General features: G+C 45.7%; 1 protein-coding gene across 15 annotated transcripts in view; it reads left to right on the top strand.

Annotated features, from left to right (window-relative positions):
• Positions 1–23,754, top strand: part of MID2 (midline 2) — a 438,142-nt gene that overhangs the window by 281,891 nt on the left and 132,497 nt on the right. For all 15 annotated transcript variants that reach the window (XM_090059302.1, XM_090059309.1, XM_090059301.1 and 12 more), the window contains one exon: positions 18,631–18,738. In XM_090059302.1, the coding sequence (XP_089915428.1) occupies positions 18,631–18,738 (108 nt within the window). The remainder of the gene's footprint in view (positions 1–18,630; positions 18,739–23,754) is intronic.

Below are 23,754 nucleotides of genomic sequence, written 5' to 3'. Positions count from 1 at the left end.
ACTAACAGGTCCAGGGAGGTCTTGCTCCCCCTCTATGTGGCGCTGGTCAGGCCGCAGCTGGAGTCCTGTGTCCAGTTCTGGGCGCCGCACTTCAAGAAGGATGTGGAGAACCTGGAGAGGGTCCAGGGGAGGCCACTCATATGGTTGGGGGCCTCCGTGGCCAGCCCTGTGGGAAGAGGCTGAGGGACCTGAATCTCTTCAATCTCCGCAAGAGGAGACTGAGGGGGGATCTTGTGGCTGCCTTCAACCTTATCAGGGGACAGCAGCAGGGACTCGGGGAAAGTCTGTTCACCAGGGCCCCCCTTGGAGTTACTAGAAACAATGGCCACAAGCTGAGGGAGGATAGGATTAGGTTAGATATTAGGAAGAACTACTTCACTGTAAGGGTGGCCAGAGCCTGGAATAGGCTTCCCAGAGAGGTGGTGCTCTCACCTTCCCTGGAAATCTTCAAGAGGAGACTGGAAAGGCACCTGGCTGGGGTCTTATGACCCCTCCCACCCCCAGTGCTCATTCCTGCCCATGGCAGGGGGTCGGACTCGATGATCTGTCTAGGTCCCTTCCAACTCATTGATTCTGTGATTCTATGATCTTAAAAGAACATTATTAAAGCTGCAAAGTCAAACACTCAGAAATTGAGAAAAGCCAGTAACAAGAAGTCTGGTTACCTTAATTCATTCCCAGGTGTCTATATGCATTTTGATACAAACTTTAATTCAGTGAGGGGTCATGAACAGAAAATTCAGTCAGGCCCTTCTCCGGTAGATGTAATTTAGCTATTAAGTGATATGAAACGTCTGTAATGGATGTTCTAGAAAGCCTGCAGAGTGAGCGATCCATCTTTTTTCAAGGCAGTATAGCTATGCAAAAAAGACTTTGAGTCTAATTGTTCTCACTTCATTTTTATACAATTGCATTTCCATTAGCTTTCATGGCATTATTTCTAATTTATGCTGGCACTTATATATAGCTTTCTGTAGAATGGAAAAAGAGCCAAAGCTAATTCTGTATGTCTTAATTAAAGAGATTGAAATGATAGCTTAAAAATCTTTGTGAAATTCATTGGCAGTGGACTTCTTCCCAAGCACAGGCAGCACAGTGCCATTTGGTACTCACCTCTGAAAAATCACCTTTTTGGAGGTGGGTGTTTTCTATGGGCTTGGTGCTAGTTCCATCCAAAGTGAAAGGAATATAATAATCTTTATAAGTTGTGCATGTAATGGCTTTGCTAGGCGTTTTAGGCATTGAGCAATTTTATCCAATATTTGAAGACTTTCTTCTTCAAAATAAAGGAAATAATTGATTCCTTTTTCTCTAACAATGTGTCTGGGGAAAGAGTTTTTTGTTGCTCATAAGAGCCTATCTTTAAGGAAATAATAAAATCCACAAGGGTTTTCTTATCCATATGCATCAGCAAAACACAGAAAGAGGTTTTTAGGGGAAATGCTGAGGAAGTTATTCATTGTGTTATACTTGTATTGTGAGATTTTAAAAAAAGATGTCTTGTCCATTGCTGTATGATGGCAACATTAGGTGCCATCAATGTGCTAGCAGTTCATGTAAAGTGTGACACTGCTTTCCAGTTATTGTAGCACATTTAGCTCAAAGAAAGTACATAAAAGTAATCCAAGGCCGCGTCTACACAAAATGTTGACTGTGCAGTAGCTCGTGACTACAGTGCAGTAGTGCTGCATGGCAGGAAGTGTGATGTGACACTACTGTACAATCAGTATCATGAAAAATCTGTTCAGCAATGCTACTACACAGTAATTCCGGTTTCTACAAGTACTAAATGACTATGTAGTGACAACTGCACAGTCAACATTTCTTGTAGATGCAGCCCAAAATTATTTCTGTCACAGTTGCCTCCCAGAGACTGGCTCATGACAGTCTAGGATCAGGAAGAATCTTCTGTGTGTCATTTCAGGACACACTTTTGGAGCTCCCTCTCTCCTTGGGCCAATACCTACTATTATTCCTCCCTTTGATTTCTGACAGGTATGATTATGAAAGTAGAATAGATACTAAATGGATTTTTGCCAGCTGAGTATTCTGAGCAAGACCTAAAACTTCACTGTTAAAGGTGTAGTGGAAGAGATTACCAAAATTTGTATAGGTCACAGTGTGATTCAAAGGCCCTGGTGGGGATACAGTGGGGATGTGTCTGGATATGTCAGTGCCTTCATTTTGTGAAAGGTGGTCATCTAGGGGGATATATATTTTGAGCTGCTGGTAGGCTTTGTATGTTCAGCTTTCTGAACCATGGAATGAGTAAACAACAGGGTTTTTGACCTTAAACTGGATCCTCAAGTGAAATCAGTTTCTGCACTAGGCACTGCTCACATATTATAGATTGCCTTTGAGGTCATTTGAATCTGTGAAAGACAGATTCCAATCTTAATGCTGAACTGAAAGACTTCTCTAAATGTAATAAATATGCTGCAGATCTGACCCAATGGCAAGGAGAAAATATACATTTCAGCATTAGGGAGACATTTTTAAACCAGATACCATCTTAAAGGAAAACAAAGGAGCCTAAATCCAGTTCTTGGAAAATGCAGTGAGTAAAGTTGTGTTCTTGTGAGAGAGCTAGTTGTTAGGCCTGAGCAAAAGGGAGTGAGTTCAGATCTGATAAGGACTCAGTGTGTCTACATGAGATGCTATATCACCGTTGCTTGTCGCTGTGGAGACTTAGCATCGGTGGGCACTAACCATGATACAGCTCCTACTGCACAGTAGTAATGAGCTACAGCACAATAGCTTGTTGCTACTGCACAGTAAAGATGAAAATGAGCCATGTGCCACTGGGACTGTGCTGTACTGGCGGGGTACTCTGCAGTCATTTAGTACGTGTAAAACAAGTACTAAATGACTGCGCAGTACCAACTGTGCAGTGGGGTGCACATGTAGATATGCTGTGAGTTTGTCTACATGTGCAAAGGCTGCTGGGTGGGTTTACTTTAGAGTAAATTACTGTAGAATAAACCCACCCTGGGCTGGCATCTACACATGAGGGGATGTGGAAGCAGATTTGCTGCTCCTGGTAGCAGTCTGATTCTGCCCCCACTGGCCCTGCACCGGCCCCCTGCAACAGCCAGGGGGAGGTCTAGGCCCCTGCTGGGTGCTAATCTAGGGGCTGGCAAGGAGCACAGGTCCAGGAGACAGCTGTCTCTTGGCACGGATTATGAGATTGCTCCCTGTCCCCAGGGAGCTGTCTGCTGCCAGGGTGAGCTCCACCACCAGAGCCTGGGCAGGGATAATTCCCCCCTTCCTCAGCAGCAGGGAGCTCCTGGCCCTGGCTCTCTGACTGGCAGCAGAGGGCTTGGAAAGAGCTGCAGAGAAGAGGCAGATCCTAGCCCCTTGCCCTTATTTACCAGTGGGGCAGCTAGTAGCAAGCCCCTCACCTGCAGCTCTTTCCAAGCCCCATGCCTTGATCACCCAATCGGGGCATAGGGCTGGGACCTGCCCCTGACCAGGACAGTTCCCAGCCCCTGCTCCACTATTGCAGGGCAAAGGCTGGGGAGCTAGTTACCAGCCTGCACTCCACAATTGTGGGGTATGGCCTGGGGATCCTGTTGCCAGCCCCCGCCCCAGGATCACAGAGTGGGGGCTGGGAACAGGCTGAGAATCAAGATTGTGGAGCTGGGGCTGGGAACAACCTCCCCACCCCAACTCCATGATTGCAGTTGAATACTGGGGGCTGGAAGCTCCCTGCTGCCAGGACATGGGGACATTCTCCCCTCCTGGGCTCCGGTGGTGGAGCCCACTCCGGCAGCAGGCAGGTCCCAGGTGTCGGGAGCAATCTCTTGCCCCCTGCTGCCCAACTGACTAGGAGCAAGTTTGCTCCTGGTCAGCCATCTACATGTGCTGTAAGGCGCAGTAAATAATTGCAAGTAAATTTGCTACTTGTATTTACAGGCATGAATGCCTGGTGCCTCCCATGACTTGAGGGGCCCATGGCAGTGAATGGGGGCCACTCACAACTGCTGCCCACACTGTTGGCAGCAGTGAGCAGGGACCGCCCATAGCCACCACTGGCATTGTCGATGGCAGAGAGGGAGGTGGTGAGTGGGGACCACCTACGGCCACCAGCAGCCGCATTGACAGCAGAGCAGGGGGCAGCGACCAAGCCAGCGGCAGCTTCGATGGCAGCCAATCTTAGGGGGTGCACATACCACCCTGTGCCCCCCCTAAAGATTGCCTATGTTTACAGGTAGCAAATTTACTTGCGATTAGCTCAAATTGCTGTACAGTAAGCATCTGCACATGTAGGTAGTGACACTTACTGCACAGTAATTTGCTCTAGACAAAGCCTTTCTGAATGCCTGGCTGTAAGGAGACACTCTGCCTCAGGATTAGTAAGATTTATGCAAGGCTTTCTCTTGTCTTCCTGCTTTACATTTTAAGTTAGACTAAGTTGTGTATGCTGTATTTTACTGAGTTGTATCTTAGCTTAGGCAAAGATTTTTGGTAGTTTCCTGTTGTATGCTTTGCAAATTGCCATGTTCAATATATGCTTGCTGCAGAAAAAGGACTTTTTCCCCATCTCCACTCCTCAGTTTGGCGGCAGCAGCAGCACCCCCCTCCTCCCCTCCGGCTGACGGCTGGCATCCTGTGTTTTGTGCTAGCCCCGGCTGGTGCCTGGCCATGCCCCCTCTGCTCCAGCAGAGAGGGTTGAGAGCCTTGGAGGGCATGTCTCTTCCCTCCCCTATGGCAGTGGATGGCAGGCATGCCCTAGCACCCCACAGCTTCCAGCTTAAGCCACTGCAGGCATGTGCCTGCATTTCCCGATTTAACAGAGAATGACTGTCCAGTTATTAATCAGTTTTAGCTGTGTAGCTTAGACTAACCTGCAAAGAGTGAATCAATTCAAGGTCAGCCTTTTTGAATGTCTGTCCCTAGCCATAATGAGCTTTCAAAAATCTAGTTATGCTCATAGCATAGACAGGGTCTGAATTGGCTGTATCAATTCACAGCAAATCCTGCCTGAAATGTTGTTGCAAGTTCAGAGGAAAAAAAACAAACCTTTGCATGCTCAGCATATGATTCCCAAAAGTTCAACTCTGAGTCTAATCAAAACCAGTATCCCACCTCTTTGCAGCCCTCCCAGGGTGTGTCTACACATTCATTAATGTGCAGTAGTTACTACACATTTAGTTTAGCACTTGCTTAATGAAGTACTAACTAAATGCACAGTAACTACAATTTTTTAGTGATGTTTACTGTTTCTTCACAGTAGCTTATTAGCATGTTTTTTTTTCCAGGCACAGTACTGTGCAGCATTATTATGCTACTGCACATCAAGCATCTTATGCAGACATGTCCATGGATCCAGCTCTACCTGCAGAAGTTTGTAGTATAGCCCTAGCTTTGAAAGGAAAAGAAATTACTAACTTTTGGACAAAGACTGATGCAGCAAAATTGCACCTGAAAATATGAAAGCCTCAGAATTTAGGGTGGAAATGGTTATGCAAACTTGACTTTAGAGACTGATGCTGTTCCTGCTTTAAGAGAGTTAGTTATTTTTACTCAATGAATCTCCCAAAGCATAAACGTGGCAGAACTGTAGGTTTTTGCCAAGGGTAAGATTTCTAATTTAGAATTAATTTAACTCTGAATTTCTCTGTGTGATTTGGGTTGCTTCCTAACAGACTGTCATCCATATTTGGCAGTAATTTTTCCTGCCTGCCACCCAGTAGATCTCTCTGCTTGCAATAGTGATCGCTCCCCTCATCCACCCCTACCATTGTGCTTCTGACTTCTCAAGCTATGACTACAGGTGACTCTAAATTATCTTTAGATCCCCCTATCATGTTAAATGGATTTCAGACTATTTCCACTGTTTGCTTCAGTGGAAGTAACTCCACCAGCTCTTCATTAATTGAAGATTAATTAAAATGAACTTAATTTTATTTAAAATTAATTAAACCCTTCAGCCTTGGTTTAAGATTTTAATAAATTCTTTGTAAACTGTGTTTAATTCTGAGATGGTCAGTAACATCTGCATTGCTTTAGATTTTTGAGGTTTCATAATCAGGGAGAATGCTTTCTATTCATGGCATCCCTTAGACTACTTATTTTATTAAATATGGAGCTAGAGTTCCATTCCATAATTCTGTGTGCCAAATCTTCGTAGAGAGACAGTTCCACCCTAGCCATTTGATCACCTTTGTAGCTTTCACTGTAGTGAGGTATCCCCTTCCTGCCTCTCATTTCTATTCAAAGCATGAGAAAAGAGGGTCCAGCAGCGATTAATTAAAATAAATTTAATTGAATTCATGCTTATTTTTATAGAAACCAGGCACTTCTTATTTTGTCTACTGGGACCAATATAGAATTCATCTTTGCTTCATCAAGAATATTAGTGGTAGCCTGAGAACTCTCTGGCTTCCCAAACTAACTGATCGAAAGTCTTTTCACTAGAATCCTTGTTAGCCAGTCTTCTTTGGATAGTGCAGATGAAGCTTTACCAGCAAACAATATGTGGGAATTTCCTATTTTGCTTTGAATGGATTAGATTTTGAAGGTTCATATTTTAAATGAGCTCCTAAAATTCCAGGTTGGCCTTTTAATTGTTTTGTTTCTGTGACTTTCGTTAATGCCTCACCTGTCTCCTGGGAAGTTCCATTCAACTTACCAATTCCTTATGAAATGGTAAAAAAATCCCTGTTCCATTCCTAGTCCAAGTGACTTCTCTTTTCTTTAACAAAGAGGTATTAAATCTACATAGAAATGGCCAGTTTTAAATATTAAAGTCAAGCGAAAATGGTCATGTCTCATTAGAACTAATTATTGTGTAGCCTGAGTCACCATTCTGCACATCCTTTACCTGAGCCTCTAACAGAAAAAAATCGTCTGTGATGGAGAGCTCTGTGCTGAACAAACAGATGAAGCCCTCTCCTCTGTATTATGTCATCTTTAAGGGCATCTGCTAGATTGTGATCTCAACCCAAAGGTTTCAGTTCTCTCTTTCTGCAGTTGTCATAAAACATGGTATTCTCAGATCTATTCAAGATGTTGCTTCACATGATCCATCAGTATTTCCTTGATATAGATCTTTTTAAGAAGGGAATGGAGAGGAAATAAGGGCATGTCTGCAACATTAAAAGTCCATCCCGTCCCACAAGAAATGCAGTCAAATGGGGCAGCTGACGTCTGACACCCACGCAAACGCCAATCTCGTAAAGGATTACTTTAGTTAGTTTTCCACTCGCCCAGTAGACAGGACATAGAACACCCAGGAAGCAGAAGATGGGCCCATAATTGATGTAGATAAGGTGAGGGAACACCTTCAGAGGCTAGACATCCATAAGTCCATGGGCCCAAACGGAATGCACCTGAGACTCTTGAAGTAGCTGGTGGACATCATAGCTCACACTCTGGTGAAGATATTTGAAAATTCATGGCGCTCAGGAGAGATTGTGGAAGACTAGAAAAGAGCCAGCATGGTCCTAATTTTCAAGGGAGGAAGATCCAGGGAATTACAGGCCAATCAGTCTGACATCCAGCCCTGGAAAGACTTTGGAGAAAATCATCGAGGGATCCATCAGCAACAGGCTAATGGAAAGCAACCTTTTGAATGCCAGCCAACGTGGCTTTGTTACTGGCAGGTCTTACCTTATCAACCTTGTCTCCTTCTATGACCAGGTGACACATTGCTTGGTCAAGGGAGATGAAGTCGATGTCATATATCTGGATTTCAAGAAAGCCTTTGTCTTGGTCCCCCATGATGTTCTCATGGTTAAACTAGGGAGCTGCGGCCTTGACCATCTCATGATATCATGGCTGGGAAACTGGCTCCGGGATCAGACCCAAAGAGTACTAGTTGATGGGAGCAAATCAACGAGATGCAAGGTGACAAGTACTGTCCCTCAGGGCTCAGTACTTGGGCCTGTACTCTTCAACATCTTCATTAATGATCTGGATTTGGGCATCAGATGTGAACTGGCAAAGTTGGTGGATGACACTAAACTATGGGGGAAGGCGGTCACGCTGGAAGACAGGCTGGGGATACAGGCTGACCTGGGCACACTCACAAGGTGGGTGGACCAAAACCTGATGGCCTTCAGTGTAGAGAAGTGCAGGGCACTCCACCTTGGGAGGAAGAACCAACAGCATACTTATAGGCTCAGCGGTGCTATGGTTGCTAGCACCATGCCTGAAAGATACTTGGGGGTCCTGATTGACCACAAGATGAACATGAGCCACCAATGCGATCCCATGGCTGGCAAAACAAACCAAACACTGGCATGCATCTACCGATGCATCTCAAGCAAAACCAGGAATATCATCTTGCTTTACTTGGCCTTCATGAGGCCATAGCTGTAGTACTGCATCCAGTTCTGGGCCCCCCACTTCAAGAGGGACGTGGATAAGTTTGAGAGAGTCCAAAGGAGAACCACCCGTATGATCAAAGGCCAAGAGGGCAAGCTTAATGAGGAGAGGCTGAGGGACTTGGGACTCTTCATTCTGGAGAAGGGAAGGCTCGGGGGGACAGACTACAAGTATGTAAGCAGGGGTGCATCAGGACTTGGGAGAACAGTTGTTCACCAGGGCTCCCCAAGGGATGACAAGGTCTAACGGCCACAAACTCCTGGAAGGCCAATTTAGACTGGATATAAGAAACTTCTTTACAGTCCATGTGTCCAGGTTTGGAACAGACTCCCCCCAGAGGTGATGCAAGCACCTACTCTGGACTCATTCAGAAGTCGTCTGGATATTTATCTTGCTGGGATCCTTTGACCCCAGCAGACTTCGTGCCTATGGCAGGGGGGCTGAACTTGATCTCGTGAGGTCCCGTCCAACCCCTAATGTCTATGAATCTGTGAAAAGACTGTGCTAAGGGACTTACTGGTGCTTATTAGTGGGTGCATCTACACAAGATGCTAGATGTGCAGTAGACTAATTCTACTGCACATTAGTGCATCACAGCCAAAGCCATGCTATTACTCTAAGGCACAGTAGAATTAGTCTACAGCACATTAGCATCACTATAAAGGAGTGCCCCAATGCTACTGCACAGTAGCACTGATTACTGTGCATTGAGTTTAGTAACTGTTATTGCAGCTACTAAACTTAATGTGCAGTAAGTACCATGCATTAATGCACATGCAGACTTGGCCAGAGTGTATGTAATAGTGCACTGTGTTCACTGTCCTGCATCCATATTGGGGCTGAGTGAGAAAAGCAGGTGTGCCATGCTTCACTGTTGCCCTGACACCCTAAATGCTGTCCTTTTATGACGTAGACATGCCCTAGAAGTCCTGTGCATAATGTACTTTATCCAAATGCTTTTAATCTCAGTGAAACATGTAGGGGTGCTTGAGGTTCTGTCACAGAGCCAGGCAGTTTTTATCTCCTGTATGACAGGATATTTCATCCTGAGTTTTCCCCTAAAGTTGGTACCAGTTTTCACTGGACCTTGAAAATGTCCATATCCAGAGAGCCTGCATCAACAATGGCATATGTCTCTAAGAATTCTACAGTACAGCTTCAGAGTGCTCCAGTCATATGCCAGCTGCCCCCACACTGCACCTCTAAGAGGGGCAGCAGTAGTCTGCTGCACTTTTTTTTGCCAATTCAATAGTCTTGACTAGTGGTACTCAACATTTTGGTGCTGTGGGCTGGATGAGTGACTTGGTGCCAGTCTATGGGCTGGACAGGTCCAGTCACCAAGATTCAGCCTCATGTTGCCTCCCTTGGCCCCATGCTGCTATCTGGATCAGGGCCCTAAATTGCAAGATCAGGCTTCCTACCATCTCCATGGGGTGTACACTGCCTCCAGCCAGCCCCTACATGCTCACTGGGCCCCAGGCCACCTCCCATGCACCAGTCTAGTGTGCTCTTAGGCACACAGGGCTCCTCACAGGCCTAGGGATTTGACAGCAGGGAGCGGTAATTGCTGCTACTGTGCTCCTTTACTGCCCTGGGGCCTCCTGGGGACTCCTGCTGGACTCCCTGGGGCTTCTGCTGGCCAGATGGCATAGCTCCAGATATGGTCCATGGGCTAGAGGTCTAGCACCCCTGATCTTGTCAAATTGTTGTGGCTGCAAGACAGGCTGTGGTGAGAAACTGTTGGATCTGGCTACTGAGTGTTTTGGCAATACAAAAATAGGCTTGTGCCAGGGAAGCTTGCAGAGCAGGAACAATTGCTAACAACAGTAACTAAACCTCAGCAGCATCTATGGTTCTGAGTTACTCCCTCTGTGTTTTCTCAAACCAGCATTTGGATGTTTTGGCCTCAGGCAAGTGGGGCAGAATTCTATTGCCTTTTGTGTACCTAAATGACAGTTTTCCAGCCACATAAGCAATGGTTTTGGTAGTGATGCAGTTTGCAATCCCCCAGCAATGTGGACTTGTAAACATGCACGTGTAGACTGCATATACTCAGTAGGTTGCATGCTGACTGGGCATGTATGTGGCTGCATACATACATAAGTCCAAGGAAGGAAGAGGAAAAGGAAGCCATAGGACAGGCACCTTTTGAGTCTTCATTTTGAACTTGAGCCAGTGTTTCATGCATTTAATATTTATTGGATAAAATGGATCAAGGGCAATGCATCACAGAAATTTCTGCCCTGTTAAAACAAGGGTCCACTGATGTCCTATTCCTTTCCAGAGCAGCAGCCATCTCACTGAGCCACAAGCCTTCTAGGTTATTGGCTTGTGCCTACCTTTACATATTTCCCTCTAGTGGCTCCCCATGGAGCCAGCTTCCAAAGCAGCACTGGAGAAGACTCCCTGGGTTATACCCAGCCTGTAACCTGATAGTGATCTTTGCTAGGAAGTGGGAGAGATGCAGGTTCAAAATTGCATATTGTGCGTAAGTATCAAAAAATGCCACGTCCACATCCATGTAGCATGTAAAGAGAAGTAGAGTTCTGCCTGGGGTACCTCGTAACTGGTATCTTCATGCTGCTGTTGTTACTGGATGAGAGGGTATGCTTAGAAGCATATACAGCATATATGTCTTTTGCTTGGATTTATTCTGCTCTCTTTTAAAGTTTTATGAGCCATGGCCACAGTCAGGGCTCCTCCAAATTCTTTATCTGATGTTGAACCTTCTGCAGCAGCAATCAACCATTCTCTTATCCAAGGCATCAGCAAATATAACACTTCTTCTGCCAGCATCACTGGACAGAATTCTAAGCTGTCACAATTTAACTGTTTCCTTTGCAAGTGTAGCAAAACCTATAAATTTTTAAATCTGTTACATTTTAAGTTAAAATGATAGGGATTTAGTCCACTTCATATCACTGTAGGAGTATGAAAAGTTAAGTGTTGCATTGTAAAAGTTGAAGAGCACTCCATAGTAGCAACTGTCTCTCCCCTTTTAAAGCAGTTAAAAGTTATATGTGTTCATAGCCTCAGCATCTCACATGGAGACAGAAAGTGTCAGAGGTCTTTCTGAGCAGGGCAGGCAGATGCACCATGTAGGTTGGTGAATATGAATCCTGTACACTATATTTTCTGAATGTTTAAGGAAAACAAAAAAGCCCTTGCTCCCAAATTCCTGCCGTCTAGCACTGTGCTAACTTTCCCCATCTGAGGAGTGCTGAGCATTAGGACTGTACAAAACGGCACTGTTCCATTTCACCTTGAGTTTCAATGGTTCAGCGGAACAGTGTTCCAATTTGAATGTCATTTCAAGTTGAAACAGCTGTTCTGTTTTATTCCGTCAAAACAGAAAGGCTGTTTCGATGCTGTTTCAAGGTTTTGCTGGGAATAGGGAGTCAGCCGAGCTGGGCTGCTGCTCCATCCCTGGTGCTAGATCACGCGGGGACAGGAGGCAGCCCAGCTGGGCTGCTTCTCCATCCCCGGCGCTAGATCACATGGGGGCAGGAGGCAGCCCAGGTGGGCTGCTTCCTCATCCCCAGTGCTAGATCCCACAGGGGGTGGGAGGCAGCCCAGGCTACTTCCCCATCCTTGGTGCTAGTGGGGTGGGGAAGCAGCACAGCTGGACTGACTTCCCATCCCCAGCCTATGGTCAAAATGTTTCAACTAGCCTTGTTTTGTTTAGAGGCTATTTCAGTGGCCTTTGCTGCATTCCAAACTTGCTGTTTTGACCTCGAAATTGGTCAAAACAATATCGAAACAAAACAACTGGCAAAATTTCACAAACCCCTGCTGAGCATGGTTCTATCATTTCCTCACTGAACTGTGGAGGAATTTACTGTCTTCTTGATCCAAACGTAAACAGGTCTGGTGATACACTACAGGGTTCTACACATTTAGTAATACACCCCTTCCTGGGCCACTTGCTGTCGTGCTTTACTGTGTTTTGTTACTTCTTTGCTTCTCAGAGGAAAAAAGTGTTTTTCTTCCCTAAATAAGTATTTATGTATCTTGTTCTTTTCTTCATGCCCTACTTTTCATCTTCAGCTAACACCTCTTTTAATGAGGAATTCTTGTCAGATTTCCTCTCTCTCACTAAAGTAAGATGAACTCATCTTTCTGAACCAACTCCTGGGTGCAGTGCAGGCCAGGAGAAGATTGCGGGCAGCAGAAATATCACAGGATAGCTATTATCTTTCATACAACTTTTTTGACATGAAGATGCTTGTTAAACAGGAATTGAACCAATGCAAGCAACAGCCTTTTGTGTCTATATTCAGCACTCCTTTGCCTCTAACTACCAGTCGGAATTGATTTGCAAAAAGGGGATACAAACAGGATCAATAAAGCCTTGGCAGCTGCACAAATAAGCCCTGAAAGGCAACTAACAAGCCTGTTTGACACTAATTATGCAAGTAGGATATAATATCCTGTGCAAATATAAATGAGCACTTTATACTAGTGTTGATGCAGTGATATTCCTCCATTGGCACCAGCTGTCTGAAATGTAGCATGGACAGTAAAACCACAGCATGTCAATCATGAATTATCCTCCTATCATAAAGAAAATAGTAAATTATTTAAACCCCAGCAGCTCTAGCTTTTGCCAAGGATAGATGTAGGCTTGGACATGTCTGAAAGTAACTCAGTAAACACAGTTTTCTAGTTCTGTCTTTGCCTGCCTGCAGCATGGTAGCCTTTTCTTGGCCTCTTTCCAATAGCACAATAACACTACATGGCACCCGAACCTTTAGTGCCCACAACACTCAATGCACTTTATGTGTAAACTGAAATATACACTTTCCCTAATAGCCTGAACCTGAATGAAAAAGGTTTCACACTCTTCCGCTGTGCACCTCCCCTTGTTTCCCTGACTCTCCCACCAAGGCTGGTTCTTTTCAGCTCAGGAATTAGATTCCTGTCTCTCAGTATGGGAAGGAAAATAGGATGAATGATGCTCCCATATCTCCTGGGTAAGGAGAGGAGCTAACTTTCCCATCCACCACCCTCTGTTGGTGTATAGAGAGAACTACTCTTGGTTCTGTGCCAGTCCTTCTCTGAGCACCAAGGGCAGAACTGTATTTCACTTTATGCACCCAAATTGCACATGCGCAGCCACTTAGCTGCTGTTTTTGGCCCCTGCATACAGTATAAAATCCTGTTTCATGTGCAGTGTGGACACACAAATAGCTGCTGTAGTCTGCACAGGAAACTGCTCTGGCTGGTCTGCATGAAATGTCACCATTCCATTTTGACTTGCATTTTGACGTTTGGATGGAACAGCATTTCAGTTCAAATTTTGTTTCAGTTCAAAACTGCTGTTCTGTTTCATCGAAACAGTTTTGGTGTTTTGACGCTGTTTCAACGTTTTGCCCATAGGCCATAATGGAGAAGCACAAAACAGCATATAACCTTGTCATTTCTGGCCTAATTTGGATGAAACATGCAGGAATGGTAGCCCCTTCTGAGGGCGTGATGCCTGCCAAGTTTCAAAGAGATAGGTACAGGGGTTTCATGGAAACTCCACCTCAAAGTCTTGAAAGCAAAAACCCATGTCACCTGTATGTGTTAAGCCACAGCAGGGTCAAAACTGCAGGCATGCTAGTCCCTGCTACGGCCACAAAGCCTGCCAAGTTTCAAGGAAATAGGTGCAGGGGTTTGGGGGAAACTGCACCTCAAGCTGTGGACAACCAAAACTCATGACATGGGTGACACTGTGTGTTGAGGTGTGGCAGGGTGAAAGCTGCAGGCCTGCTAGCCCCTGCTGAGGCCATGAAGCCTGCCAGCTTTCAAGGAGATAGGTGCAGGAGCTTCTGGGTTCTGGGGCCCTGCACCTGTAGCTGCTGACAGGCAAAACTTGTGACATGGGTGCTTGTGGGGCTATGTCTGTCTTGGGGCGCAGGGGGCGAAAACCGCAGACCTGCTAGTCCCTGCTGAGGCCACAAAGCCTGCCAGCTGTCACAGAGATCAGTGCAGGGGGAGTCTGGGTTCTGGGGCCCTACACCTCTAGTGGCTGACGGGCAAAACGTGTGACATGGGTGGGTGATACTGTGTGTGTGTTAATGTGCGCCTTCACTCAACTGACACCAAGGCAGAAAGCAGGGCAGTTCAAACACTGCTGCCTTTTATGCAGTTTTTTTATCCCTCCCCCAGAGGACTGGGATTTTAAGAGACCTCAGGAAAGGATGACAGTCACTGGCCAGCTACACAATCAATAATAAGAGCACTCCTTCCTTCCCTTCCCCCCTCTTCCCTCTCCCTCTCCTTACTTTAGTTTCTGTTTCCTTGCAGGCAAGCCCAGCTTGATCTTTGAAACTCGAAACATTTTTAAAATTTCAAAACATTTTGACTTTCCTCATTTCGTTTCGAGGCCATTTCGAAACTGTCTGTTTCATTTCGATTTTGCTGTTTCAAGCGCGAAACAAGTCAAAACAGCGTCGAAACGAAATTGCTGGCAAAATTTCATACAGCCCTAGTATGTAGCTCCATATCTCAATACCATACACACTCTCCCCCTGCTAATGATGGGTTTTTATGCTCGTCCAGGTATTCACATATAAAGCTCCGTACCTGCCTGGCCAGAGTGCAGTCTACTGAGTATGCTTAATGGCCTTGTGGATACTTGCATAACTATCCTGCATATGGAATATATGAACTATGCGTACATGCCCAAAGCAATAGTTACATGGCTAGGTAAGTGCCATTTGGGTATGTAAAGTGCAGTAGGGTTGTACCATACCTCCCCATTGCTAGTACTTGGCCTTAGTACGAAAATAGAAACATAGGTCACAGATGAAGGTTGGAGGGGATACGGGGATAGTTGGAACTTGCTGAAGGCATCTGTTTTTGCTGTGGAGCAGTCCTAGCTCTGAAGTCCTTATGCTATGGCATTAGCTAAAGTTAGAGTCACTGAGTTAAGTTTCAAAGCTCTCCTGTTAAGTGTTGTTATCTCCATGTTACAGATGGGGAAAAGGGAGGAGAGATAAAGGCAAAGACCTGTCCAAGGTCACACAAAGAGTTAGTGGCTAAGACTAAACATAGATACCAAGGGCACTGACACACATGCAAGGAGGCTGCTCTGATGGACTGTAAACCAGCATGTCAGAGCAGACTCAATTGATCAAATCTGCAGGAACACAGAAATTAACATGCTCCAGCAGCCTCCAGCATCACATGTATCAGCATTCCCACCCTGAAAAATGGTGGTGGGGAGACTTGAACTAAAGCTTGTCAAATGAGCTTTGGTTCAGAGTGCACTGCCACCATTTTTTCAGCACAGGGATGCTGATGCACACGAGGCCCAGGTGTTTTTAAGTATCGTGGCTCACTAATTAAAGTGCCTTTCCCCAGCCCCCGGAGCACATCTATAAATGGCCCAAAGGACCAAGAACCTAATCCTTTGCTCTAACCACTGAAGAAGTCCTGACTCTCAGAAAACCATATAGTATGAAGGGGTGCTTCTGCCCTTGAACACAGTGACAGTTTCATAGATCTATAGATATTATGGCCTGAAGGATCACATCACATCATCTGACCACCTCAGCACAGAGTGACCTTGCAGCACCTACATCCAGCTCTAACTTTGGGTCAGGCCAGAATATAGCTTGGAGAAAGTGTCCATGAGGCTGGCTGCATTTCCTCTTCTCCAGATCCTAATGCCGAGCATTAGGTCAGCATTGCTATGATAGAGTGAATCTGGAAATTATGACCTGTGCTCTGGGAAGAAGCAGCATGGTTAGGCTGGACAGCTCACTTATTACTTCTGTCACCAAACCATAAATACAAGGAATGAGGTTAGTGAGATGGGAACATTAGTGAAGGGCTGGGAGATTAATGGACTTAGCTGTGAAAGTGCAGCCTGTCACTGCTCACGGCTCCATTCCTTGTTGGCACAGCTGGAGCAATAGATCTCAAGACACTGGCAACTCTAGCAGTGTCCACTTTACTGCAGTTTGTGGAGGAGAGTGCACGTACATAAATTTATACAAGGGAAAGAAAGTTACCGTGCATTTTTGGTCATCTAGTCTGAAGTCCAAACCGAAATGGCATTTAGAGAGAGTGCCCCAGCTCTGTCAGTGTACCCTGGGAACAGAGAGGAACAGCCATTTGCACTTCTTTTGGAGCACTGTTAAAACCATACTCTGTTCCAGTCACTTTTTCAGATGAGATCAGATGCACTGCAGGCCAGAGACCAGTATGGACAGCAGCTGGTACATGTGAAGGGAGAGCTGAGATAATTGTCAGTGTCGAAAAGGAAGCTCCATACTCCCATGCATAATACTCTGATAGTTTGTGCGCCATCAGTAATAACAAGTAGTTTCCAGCATTCCTGAAAGAGAGGGGTTCAGAGCACTGGATCACAGCAGTGCTTTTTGTGAGCAGGTGCCATGCCACACATGTAAGACCACTTGCATATCAGCAACAGCAGTTGGGCAGTATGCTGGGTCTCTTTCTACAGGGTCCACTCACTGGAATGCTGGCCTGGATTCACACATGCTTGGGAAAGAAGGGTGATGGGAAACATGATCATTAAATTAGGCAAAAGAATGTAGTCCCAATGTATTTCCAACCTAGAAATCTTAATGAAATGGAGATACAGAGCCTTTCATCTCTAGGGCTCCTCTCTATCCTACAGACATTGGGGTGAACAAGAACTCACTGATGGCCGCCTAATGGGGGCCTCTTTGACTGAGCTGGTCAGCTCAACAAGCCCTGCTTCCCATTTAGTGCCACTTGGCTGAGTTGGCAGAGGGGGCAGTGATGGAGTGTGACACCGGAGTATCTGTGGAGTAACTGAGGCAGACTGGCTGGTTCATGGGGGTAGGATTCATCCTGCTGCTGCCCATGCTGAAGCTGGTCCTAGGACTGAAGGCTCCATCCTCAGCAATAATGGGTACCCTCAAGTCCATCTGACATCAGTCAAGAGCAGCTAACAGGAAGGAGCACACAGGCTTTTTCATGCCTGGGCATTTTCACTGGCACTCATAAATGTAGGCTTCTGCAGTGCCTCAGACTAAATTAAAACAGCACTGGGGAGAGCAACTGGGGTAAAACCAGAATGAAAAAGCTGGTTTGTCTTCTCAGTAGTACAGAAGCCCACAGCAAGCTTGTCTGTGATTCCCATTTGTATTTGTTTGCATCTGGACTCATCCCTTTCATTAAAGCATTGCAGATCCCTTGCTGATTGGGATCTTCAGTGCTCTTCATTACTTGCCTCAGCCCCTCCTCCCTCTATCCCCACTAGGCTAGTTGGTTTTCACTCTTGCTTATACAGAGCACTTTGATGCCGCAGTCACTTTCCTGTACTAGGCCCCGAGGTGAGCTAGCACTTCACTACTGACCGTTATGAACCAGACTGGGTACTTTGATCTATTTTTAAACTAAGTAGTGTTTCATCTGCTGTATAAATGCTGCATCATTTTAGATGCATCTGCTTACAGAAAAGCAATGGATTCTGCTCTGTAGTGTGATGTGGCAAAACTCTTTCCTTTCTAGTTTCTGGCTGTTATTCTGTTGGAAGCCTAATTTACCTTCACATTTTATTCTCTCTCCATGTGCTTTGAAGGTGACAGCATAGAGAGGCCTGTGCTGCAATCACATGCTGTTTGATGTGGCCACAGAGCCTTTTCTTTGTCAAAATCAATCATGAGGATTGCCCTTTGGATTTATCCTTCATACAGATGAGCTAGGAACAGACGTGTTGAGGCATCTACCAGTCCCCTGCATCTTAATGGGACTAGGAAGGTTCTAATAGCAGAACTGCCTGCACTGGGCTGCGTGTTCATAAGCAGGCTCAGATTTTGTCAGACGAAAATGGAATTCATTTAATTTATTAAGAAATGTAGTTTTGAGTCTCCTTGTATTACTGCTGAACACACTGTATGTGTCCAGGGATTACAGCTGCCCAGTGTCCTTAAGAGACCCATTATTTACCTTAAATCTACAAACCCAAGCCCCAGCTCTAAAAAGGTTAATGCTGGGTGGGAGCTTCAAATCCCCTGTTGGCCTCTTCAGTTGAAGGAATAAAGCAGAAATAAATACAGAACATGTTACCTTGATTCTATTTCTGTTCCAAGTACAATAGCAAACATTAAGGGGTATTATGTGCTCTCTCCACTTCAGTCCCTGACTCTGGCAGCTGGCATTGGAAAGGTTCACACCTCAGGTGACAAGATGGGGTCCACGATGAGAAGCTTTTGCTTATCTGTCTTTCTGAGCTGTCAGAGCTGCTAGAGTGGTCAGGCTCAGAGTCAGTGCATCACCTTGTAACAGTTTGGGATTTCTGATATTTCTGGCTAGGTGAATACAGCCATGCATGAGGCCAAGCTGATGGAGGAATGTGATGAGCTCATGGAGATCATCCGGCAGCGTAAACAAGTGATTGCTGTCAAGATCAAAGAGACTAAGGTAAGAGGTCTCTGCTGTGCCTGTCTGTGTGTGTGTAAGCAACATTTGATGAGTGTGTGTGTGTGTGTGTGTGTGTGTGTGTGTGTATTTTCAGAGCTACTGTCGCAGTTACTCAGTGGAAGTAGTGCTGATATTGATGCTACTTCAACAGTTGCAACAGATTATCAGTTTCATCCCCTTGCCTATCATTCCCTCTCCCTGTCTCCCCCCTCCGCCACAATGTGCTGTTATTTGTGGCACTAATACGGTGAAGTGATAGAGGTAACTCAGGCAAAAAGCAAAGCCAGAGAGGAGAAGAAAGTTGGACTTTCAGCAAGTAGCAAATAGAGCATGAATTAGAATTGATGCTTTGTGGAAAAACTGGGGTATTTGGAAATTAGCTACAAGTCTCAGCAACCATGGACCACAGTGACTACTATATCCATCCAGAACCTCTCTCTGCACTTCTGTCAGATAGCCCCTGAAGGGGACATGGCTTAAAAACTCTTCTGAAGGAGTTTGCTTACTTGCCTCTCAGTCTCTTTCAGGCAGACATCAGTTGCAGTACACAGGGTAAGCCAGTGTGGGCTAAATACTGCTCACAGACTGGATCAAGCCCACCAAAGGCATTGTGATTTTGCCCAGCCTGCAGCAGGTCCCTTGGCCTCATGTGGCCCAGGTGCAGGGCACAACTTGGGCCATGGAGCATGTGACTGGTCTCACCACCCATAGGCACACAATGGGGCTGGGGCGGTGCAGCTGCCAGACTGTTTCCTGGCAGCCCTTATGGTGGCTCTCTCTGGCTGCTGCTGCCATACCTAACCTCGCTGCCTAGGCAGCCTGGCCCATCTGCTGGGGAGGGGACTCATGTGGACAGGGCACAAGGCTAGGCTGCTGGGATGTGGGTCATGAGCAGGTGGGGAGCTACGTCCAGGAGCAGGACAGGCAGGCAGGGCCAGGGATCAGAATCAGGAGTGCGGGACAGTGACAGTGTGGGGCTGGGGCCAGGGGCAGAGCCATGATATGCTGCCCATACACCCTTGCGACAGGTGTCAGTTCCATTGGCAGGGGTATGCAGGAAGTAGATCACAGCTCTGCCCCAGGCCCCACCCCATGCTGTCACTGCCCCTCAATCCTAATCCTGATTCCCAGCCCCTCCTGCCCATCCTGCTCCTGGACACAGCAGATCACAGCATTGACCCAGGCCCCAGCCCTGCCCCAGCCCTGCACAGGCCCCATCCCTATCATTGCCCCACAATTCTGATCCCAGCCCTGTCTCTGCCCGCTTGTCCTGCTCCTGGATGCTGCTCCCTACCTGCCCACAGCCCCATCCTAGCTGGTCTGCTGCATAAAGGGGGCACTTAGGGAGTTTTGATGAGCTGTGGCAAGTGCGTTGTGGTGGGTGTGCTGCCCCAGGTCCATGACAACTCACAAAAACTACCTAAGTGGCCCTCTGGCCAAACTAATTGCCTACCCCTGAGGTAAGCAGTGGAGGAAGAGCAAGCTCTCAGCTCCCTGCCTTGGAGATGAGAGGTTTTCCCAGTGAACTACAGACTCATTAGGTAGGTCTGACATAAACATAAGTTTATGTCTGGTGTTGGCGAGTGTTGGTTCGTGTTGGTTCACACCTGTGTGACATGAATCAAATGATGCTGGACAAAAGCTAGGTACAAAACACAAATTTTGTGTCCTGGAAGACATATTTGTGGAGAGTGTGAGTTATGCAGGGATCCAATTACCAGAATCACAAATTCTAATCTAGACAAATCCATAATGAGATTGGAAAGGGGGAAAGGTTTGGAGGTATTTTAAGGCCAGAAAGGACCATCAGATCATCTAACTTGACACAGGACAGAATTTTACCCAGTGATTCCTGCATTGTCCCCAGTTACTTCTGTTTTCTAAAGTAATACAAATCTTGAACTTCAGAGGTGAACAGTCCCGTCATTTTCTCTTCCTCCAGAACAGCTACTCTAGGGTATGAATGCCAGACCACCTGCACCATAAGTAAGAGTTCTGGGCTAGTTGAGCCTTCTTAAAATGGGTTTGCAATATTGTGAGAATCTCAAGCACTTGGCACTAAATACCATTCTGAGTAATGTAGCCTGTGATCTCCTTATTACATGTTTTTGTGAAATCCCCTCCTCCAGCTTTACTCTGTATTATTTTATATTGTATGATCAATGTATGAAGGAGCTGTAAATGGCATGGGTAGCAGGTGATGTTTTTAAAGAATTACCATGATACACACCCCATTCCCTACTTCCTGAAACAATGTGCGAGTCCAGGTGGCCCCTCACTATTTTTATCTCCAGGATCCAGCTGTCTAGGACAGATTAGTGTTCCAGGACCTATTGATGATAGCTGGCAGGGAAAAGCAGATTGCACTGATTACATGATAGATGGCTGGGTCACATCAGCACACACTGCTTCCTAAGGGAATTTATAGCACCACAGTGCTAAAATAATAATGTTGAATTAATATTGAAGAGCCATTTTAGATCAGATAAATTAGAAACTGAAACATCTGCAGTGTGTTTAACCTTAGGTTGGTTTGGTGGCTATTCCAGAGGTGTCTGTTCAGTGAAAGTAGGTTATATCCTCAACCATAACTTGAACATTAAGATAGGACTAGCCAAAGATTAATAGATTGCAATATCTGGGTCATGCTAACAGTTCTGGGACTTCAAGCTCTGTCTGTAACAATAGCATACTGGGGTTCCCTGTGTATTAACTGATTTCTTTTCCTAATGTGATCTGATTGTAAGTAAAATAATATTTTTAACTGCTCTGTGTCCAAAAATGAACCTGAGAGTTCTTTATATCTTGTGCATCATTGACCAAAATAAAAGCTTTTGAAGGCCACGTTATGTCTTTATTGTTACTTAGGTGTCTTAGAAGACACAATCTGGCCTGGAGAATATGTTACTTGAGATGATGCATGCAATAGGGAGCTGCCCAGCTTGACTCTCAGCTCCTGAGGAAAGATTACAGAAGTGGTAATTGTAATCACAACCCACATAAATGTGATGAGGAAATGAGTGAAGCACAGTGGATGTGGAACGTTATAATGTCATTTATAACATCACTTTAATGGACAGAACCAAAGCTTCTGAGCACCATCTATAGTTATTGTAACCCACTATAAAGCAAGAGATGCAGTCACGAACAGCCTAAGCTCCATTGCCATTAGTTTGTCCACAGTTTACTGTGCGCCTGGCTGATTTCGTCATGTCTTTAGTCTGGACAAGTCCCTGAGTAGCCCAGCAATGCTGAAAACTTTATTGTTGAAGTCCCATTCTCCAGTCAACGATAGTCTTGTCACTGCTGGTAACACAGAATCCTGGAAATTGAAACAGGCTTTCCTGTGAATTTGCTGGTGAAATTGGGCTGCAGATGAAAATGTTACACTTGTCAGTGCTATAATCATACCTACAAGGTTAAATACAAACTGTATAACCTTAGCTAGTCTATAGGCTAAAGAAAATATAAATAAATGCCATATTGCATGTGGGATGAGCTATGTTTTCTTTCTCTAATGCAGAAACAATGTTGGGAAACAAATACCTGGACTATTATAGAGAAAACAGTTTAGCACTCCATTGCTCTTGGTAGAGTAGCACCGATGTACAATATATTTCTAAGTGCAACACAAAAAGCAGTCTTTTTTATGAGCCTCCAGTCTCAAATATTTGTAAAATCTGAAAAGCCAGAAAAGAGAGGAAGTGTCTTTCTCAATCCCTTTGTTGGAGAGCACTAAGGTGTGTCTGCTCCTTCAAAAGTAGAGGCAGCTTAGCTATGGACCCCCCAGAGCTAGGTAGGGCTCCACAGCTGCAGGTTGCCTTGGCAGCAGGCTAGTCAGGGTATTAGCTAGCACCTGCACATGATCAGCTGACCAGAAGGAAACAGGGCCCTGGACACACATAAACTCCAGGGCTGGAGCTGGCAAGGGTTTAGTTCTCTGTCAGCAGCTGGGGGAAGGAGTGTTTGTAGAAATGCTACTCAGAGATGCTTAGTTGTCTATTCTGCTGCTGGTAAAACTAATGGGCTCTAGAAGCTGGAAAAGCACTCTGTCCAAATTCACAGATGATACCAAATTATGGGGTAAAGTTAGCACACTAGAGGGTAGGGAATGAATTCAGGTGGACCTGGACAGGTTGGAAAAGTGAGCAAAACATAACAGGATGCAGTTCAACAAAGACAAGTGCAAAGTGCTGCACTTAAAGAGAAGGAATCACCAACACACTTACAGGCTAGGAGAGGACCTTCTCAGCAGCACAGCAGTGGACGGGGATCTTGGAGTCATTGTTGACACCAAGATAAACACAAGTTATCAATATGATGAAGCGATCAATAAAGCTAACCACACTTTATCGTGCATTAGCATGATAAACAGGTCCAGGGAGGTGATACTTCCTTTCTATGTGCCACTGGTCAGGCCACAGTTGGAGTACTGTGTCCAGTTTTGGGTGCCATACTTCAAGAGGGATGTGGACAACCTTGGGAGGGTTCAGAAGAAGGCCACTCATATGGTTAGGGGCCTGCAGGAAAAGCCCTACAAGGAGATATTGAGGAACTTGGATCTCTTTAGCCTATGCAAGAGAATGCTGAGAGGTGATCTTGTGGTTGCCTACAAATTCATCAGGGTGAGGAGAGCAGAGGAGCAAGGAATAGGAGGTGCTCTGTTTACCAGGGCACCCCTTGGAGGAACCAGGAACAACGGCCACAAACTGAAGGAGAGCATTTAGGTTAGACATCAGGAAAAATTTCTTTACAGTAAGGGTTGCCAGAACCTGGAATGGGATTCCAAGGGAGGTGGTGCTTTAAGAGGAGGCTAGACATGCACCTGGCTGGGGTCATCTAACCCCAGTGCTCTTTCCTGCCCAGGGCAGGGGGTCGGACTCGATGATTTACTGAGGTCCCTTCCAAACCAAACATCTATCTCCTAAAGTATCTGGGGCTAGGAGGCGCACACAGTTGAGGGAGAAGCTTCCCTCCTTAAAGAGGCAGCGTGTGAACTCCAGTGTTATTGTTATG

This window comes from Crocodylus siamensis, chromosome 8, assembly GCF_052110815.1.
Source record: "Crocodylus siamensis isolate JL-2025a chromosome 8, ASM5211081v1, whole genome shotgun sequence".
Classification (NCBI taxonomy): Eukaryota; Metazoa; Chordata; order Crocodylia; family Crocodylidae; genus Crocodylus; species Crocodylus siamensis.
The sequence above is the reverse complement of the archived record's forward strand: the minus strand, read 5'-3'. Positions and strand labels throughout refer to the sequence as shown.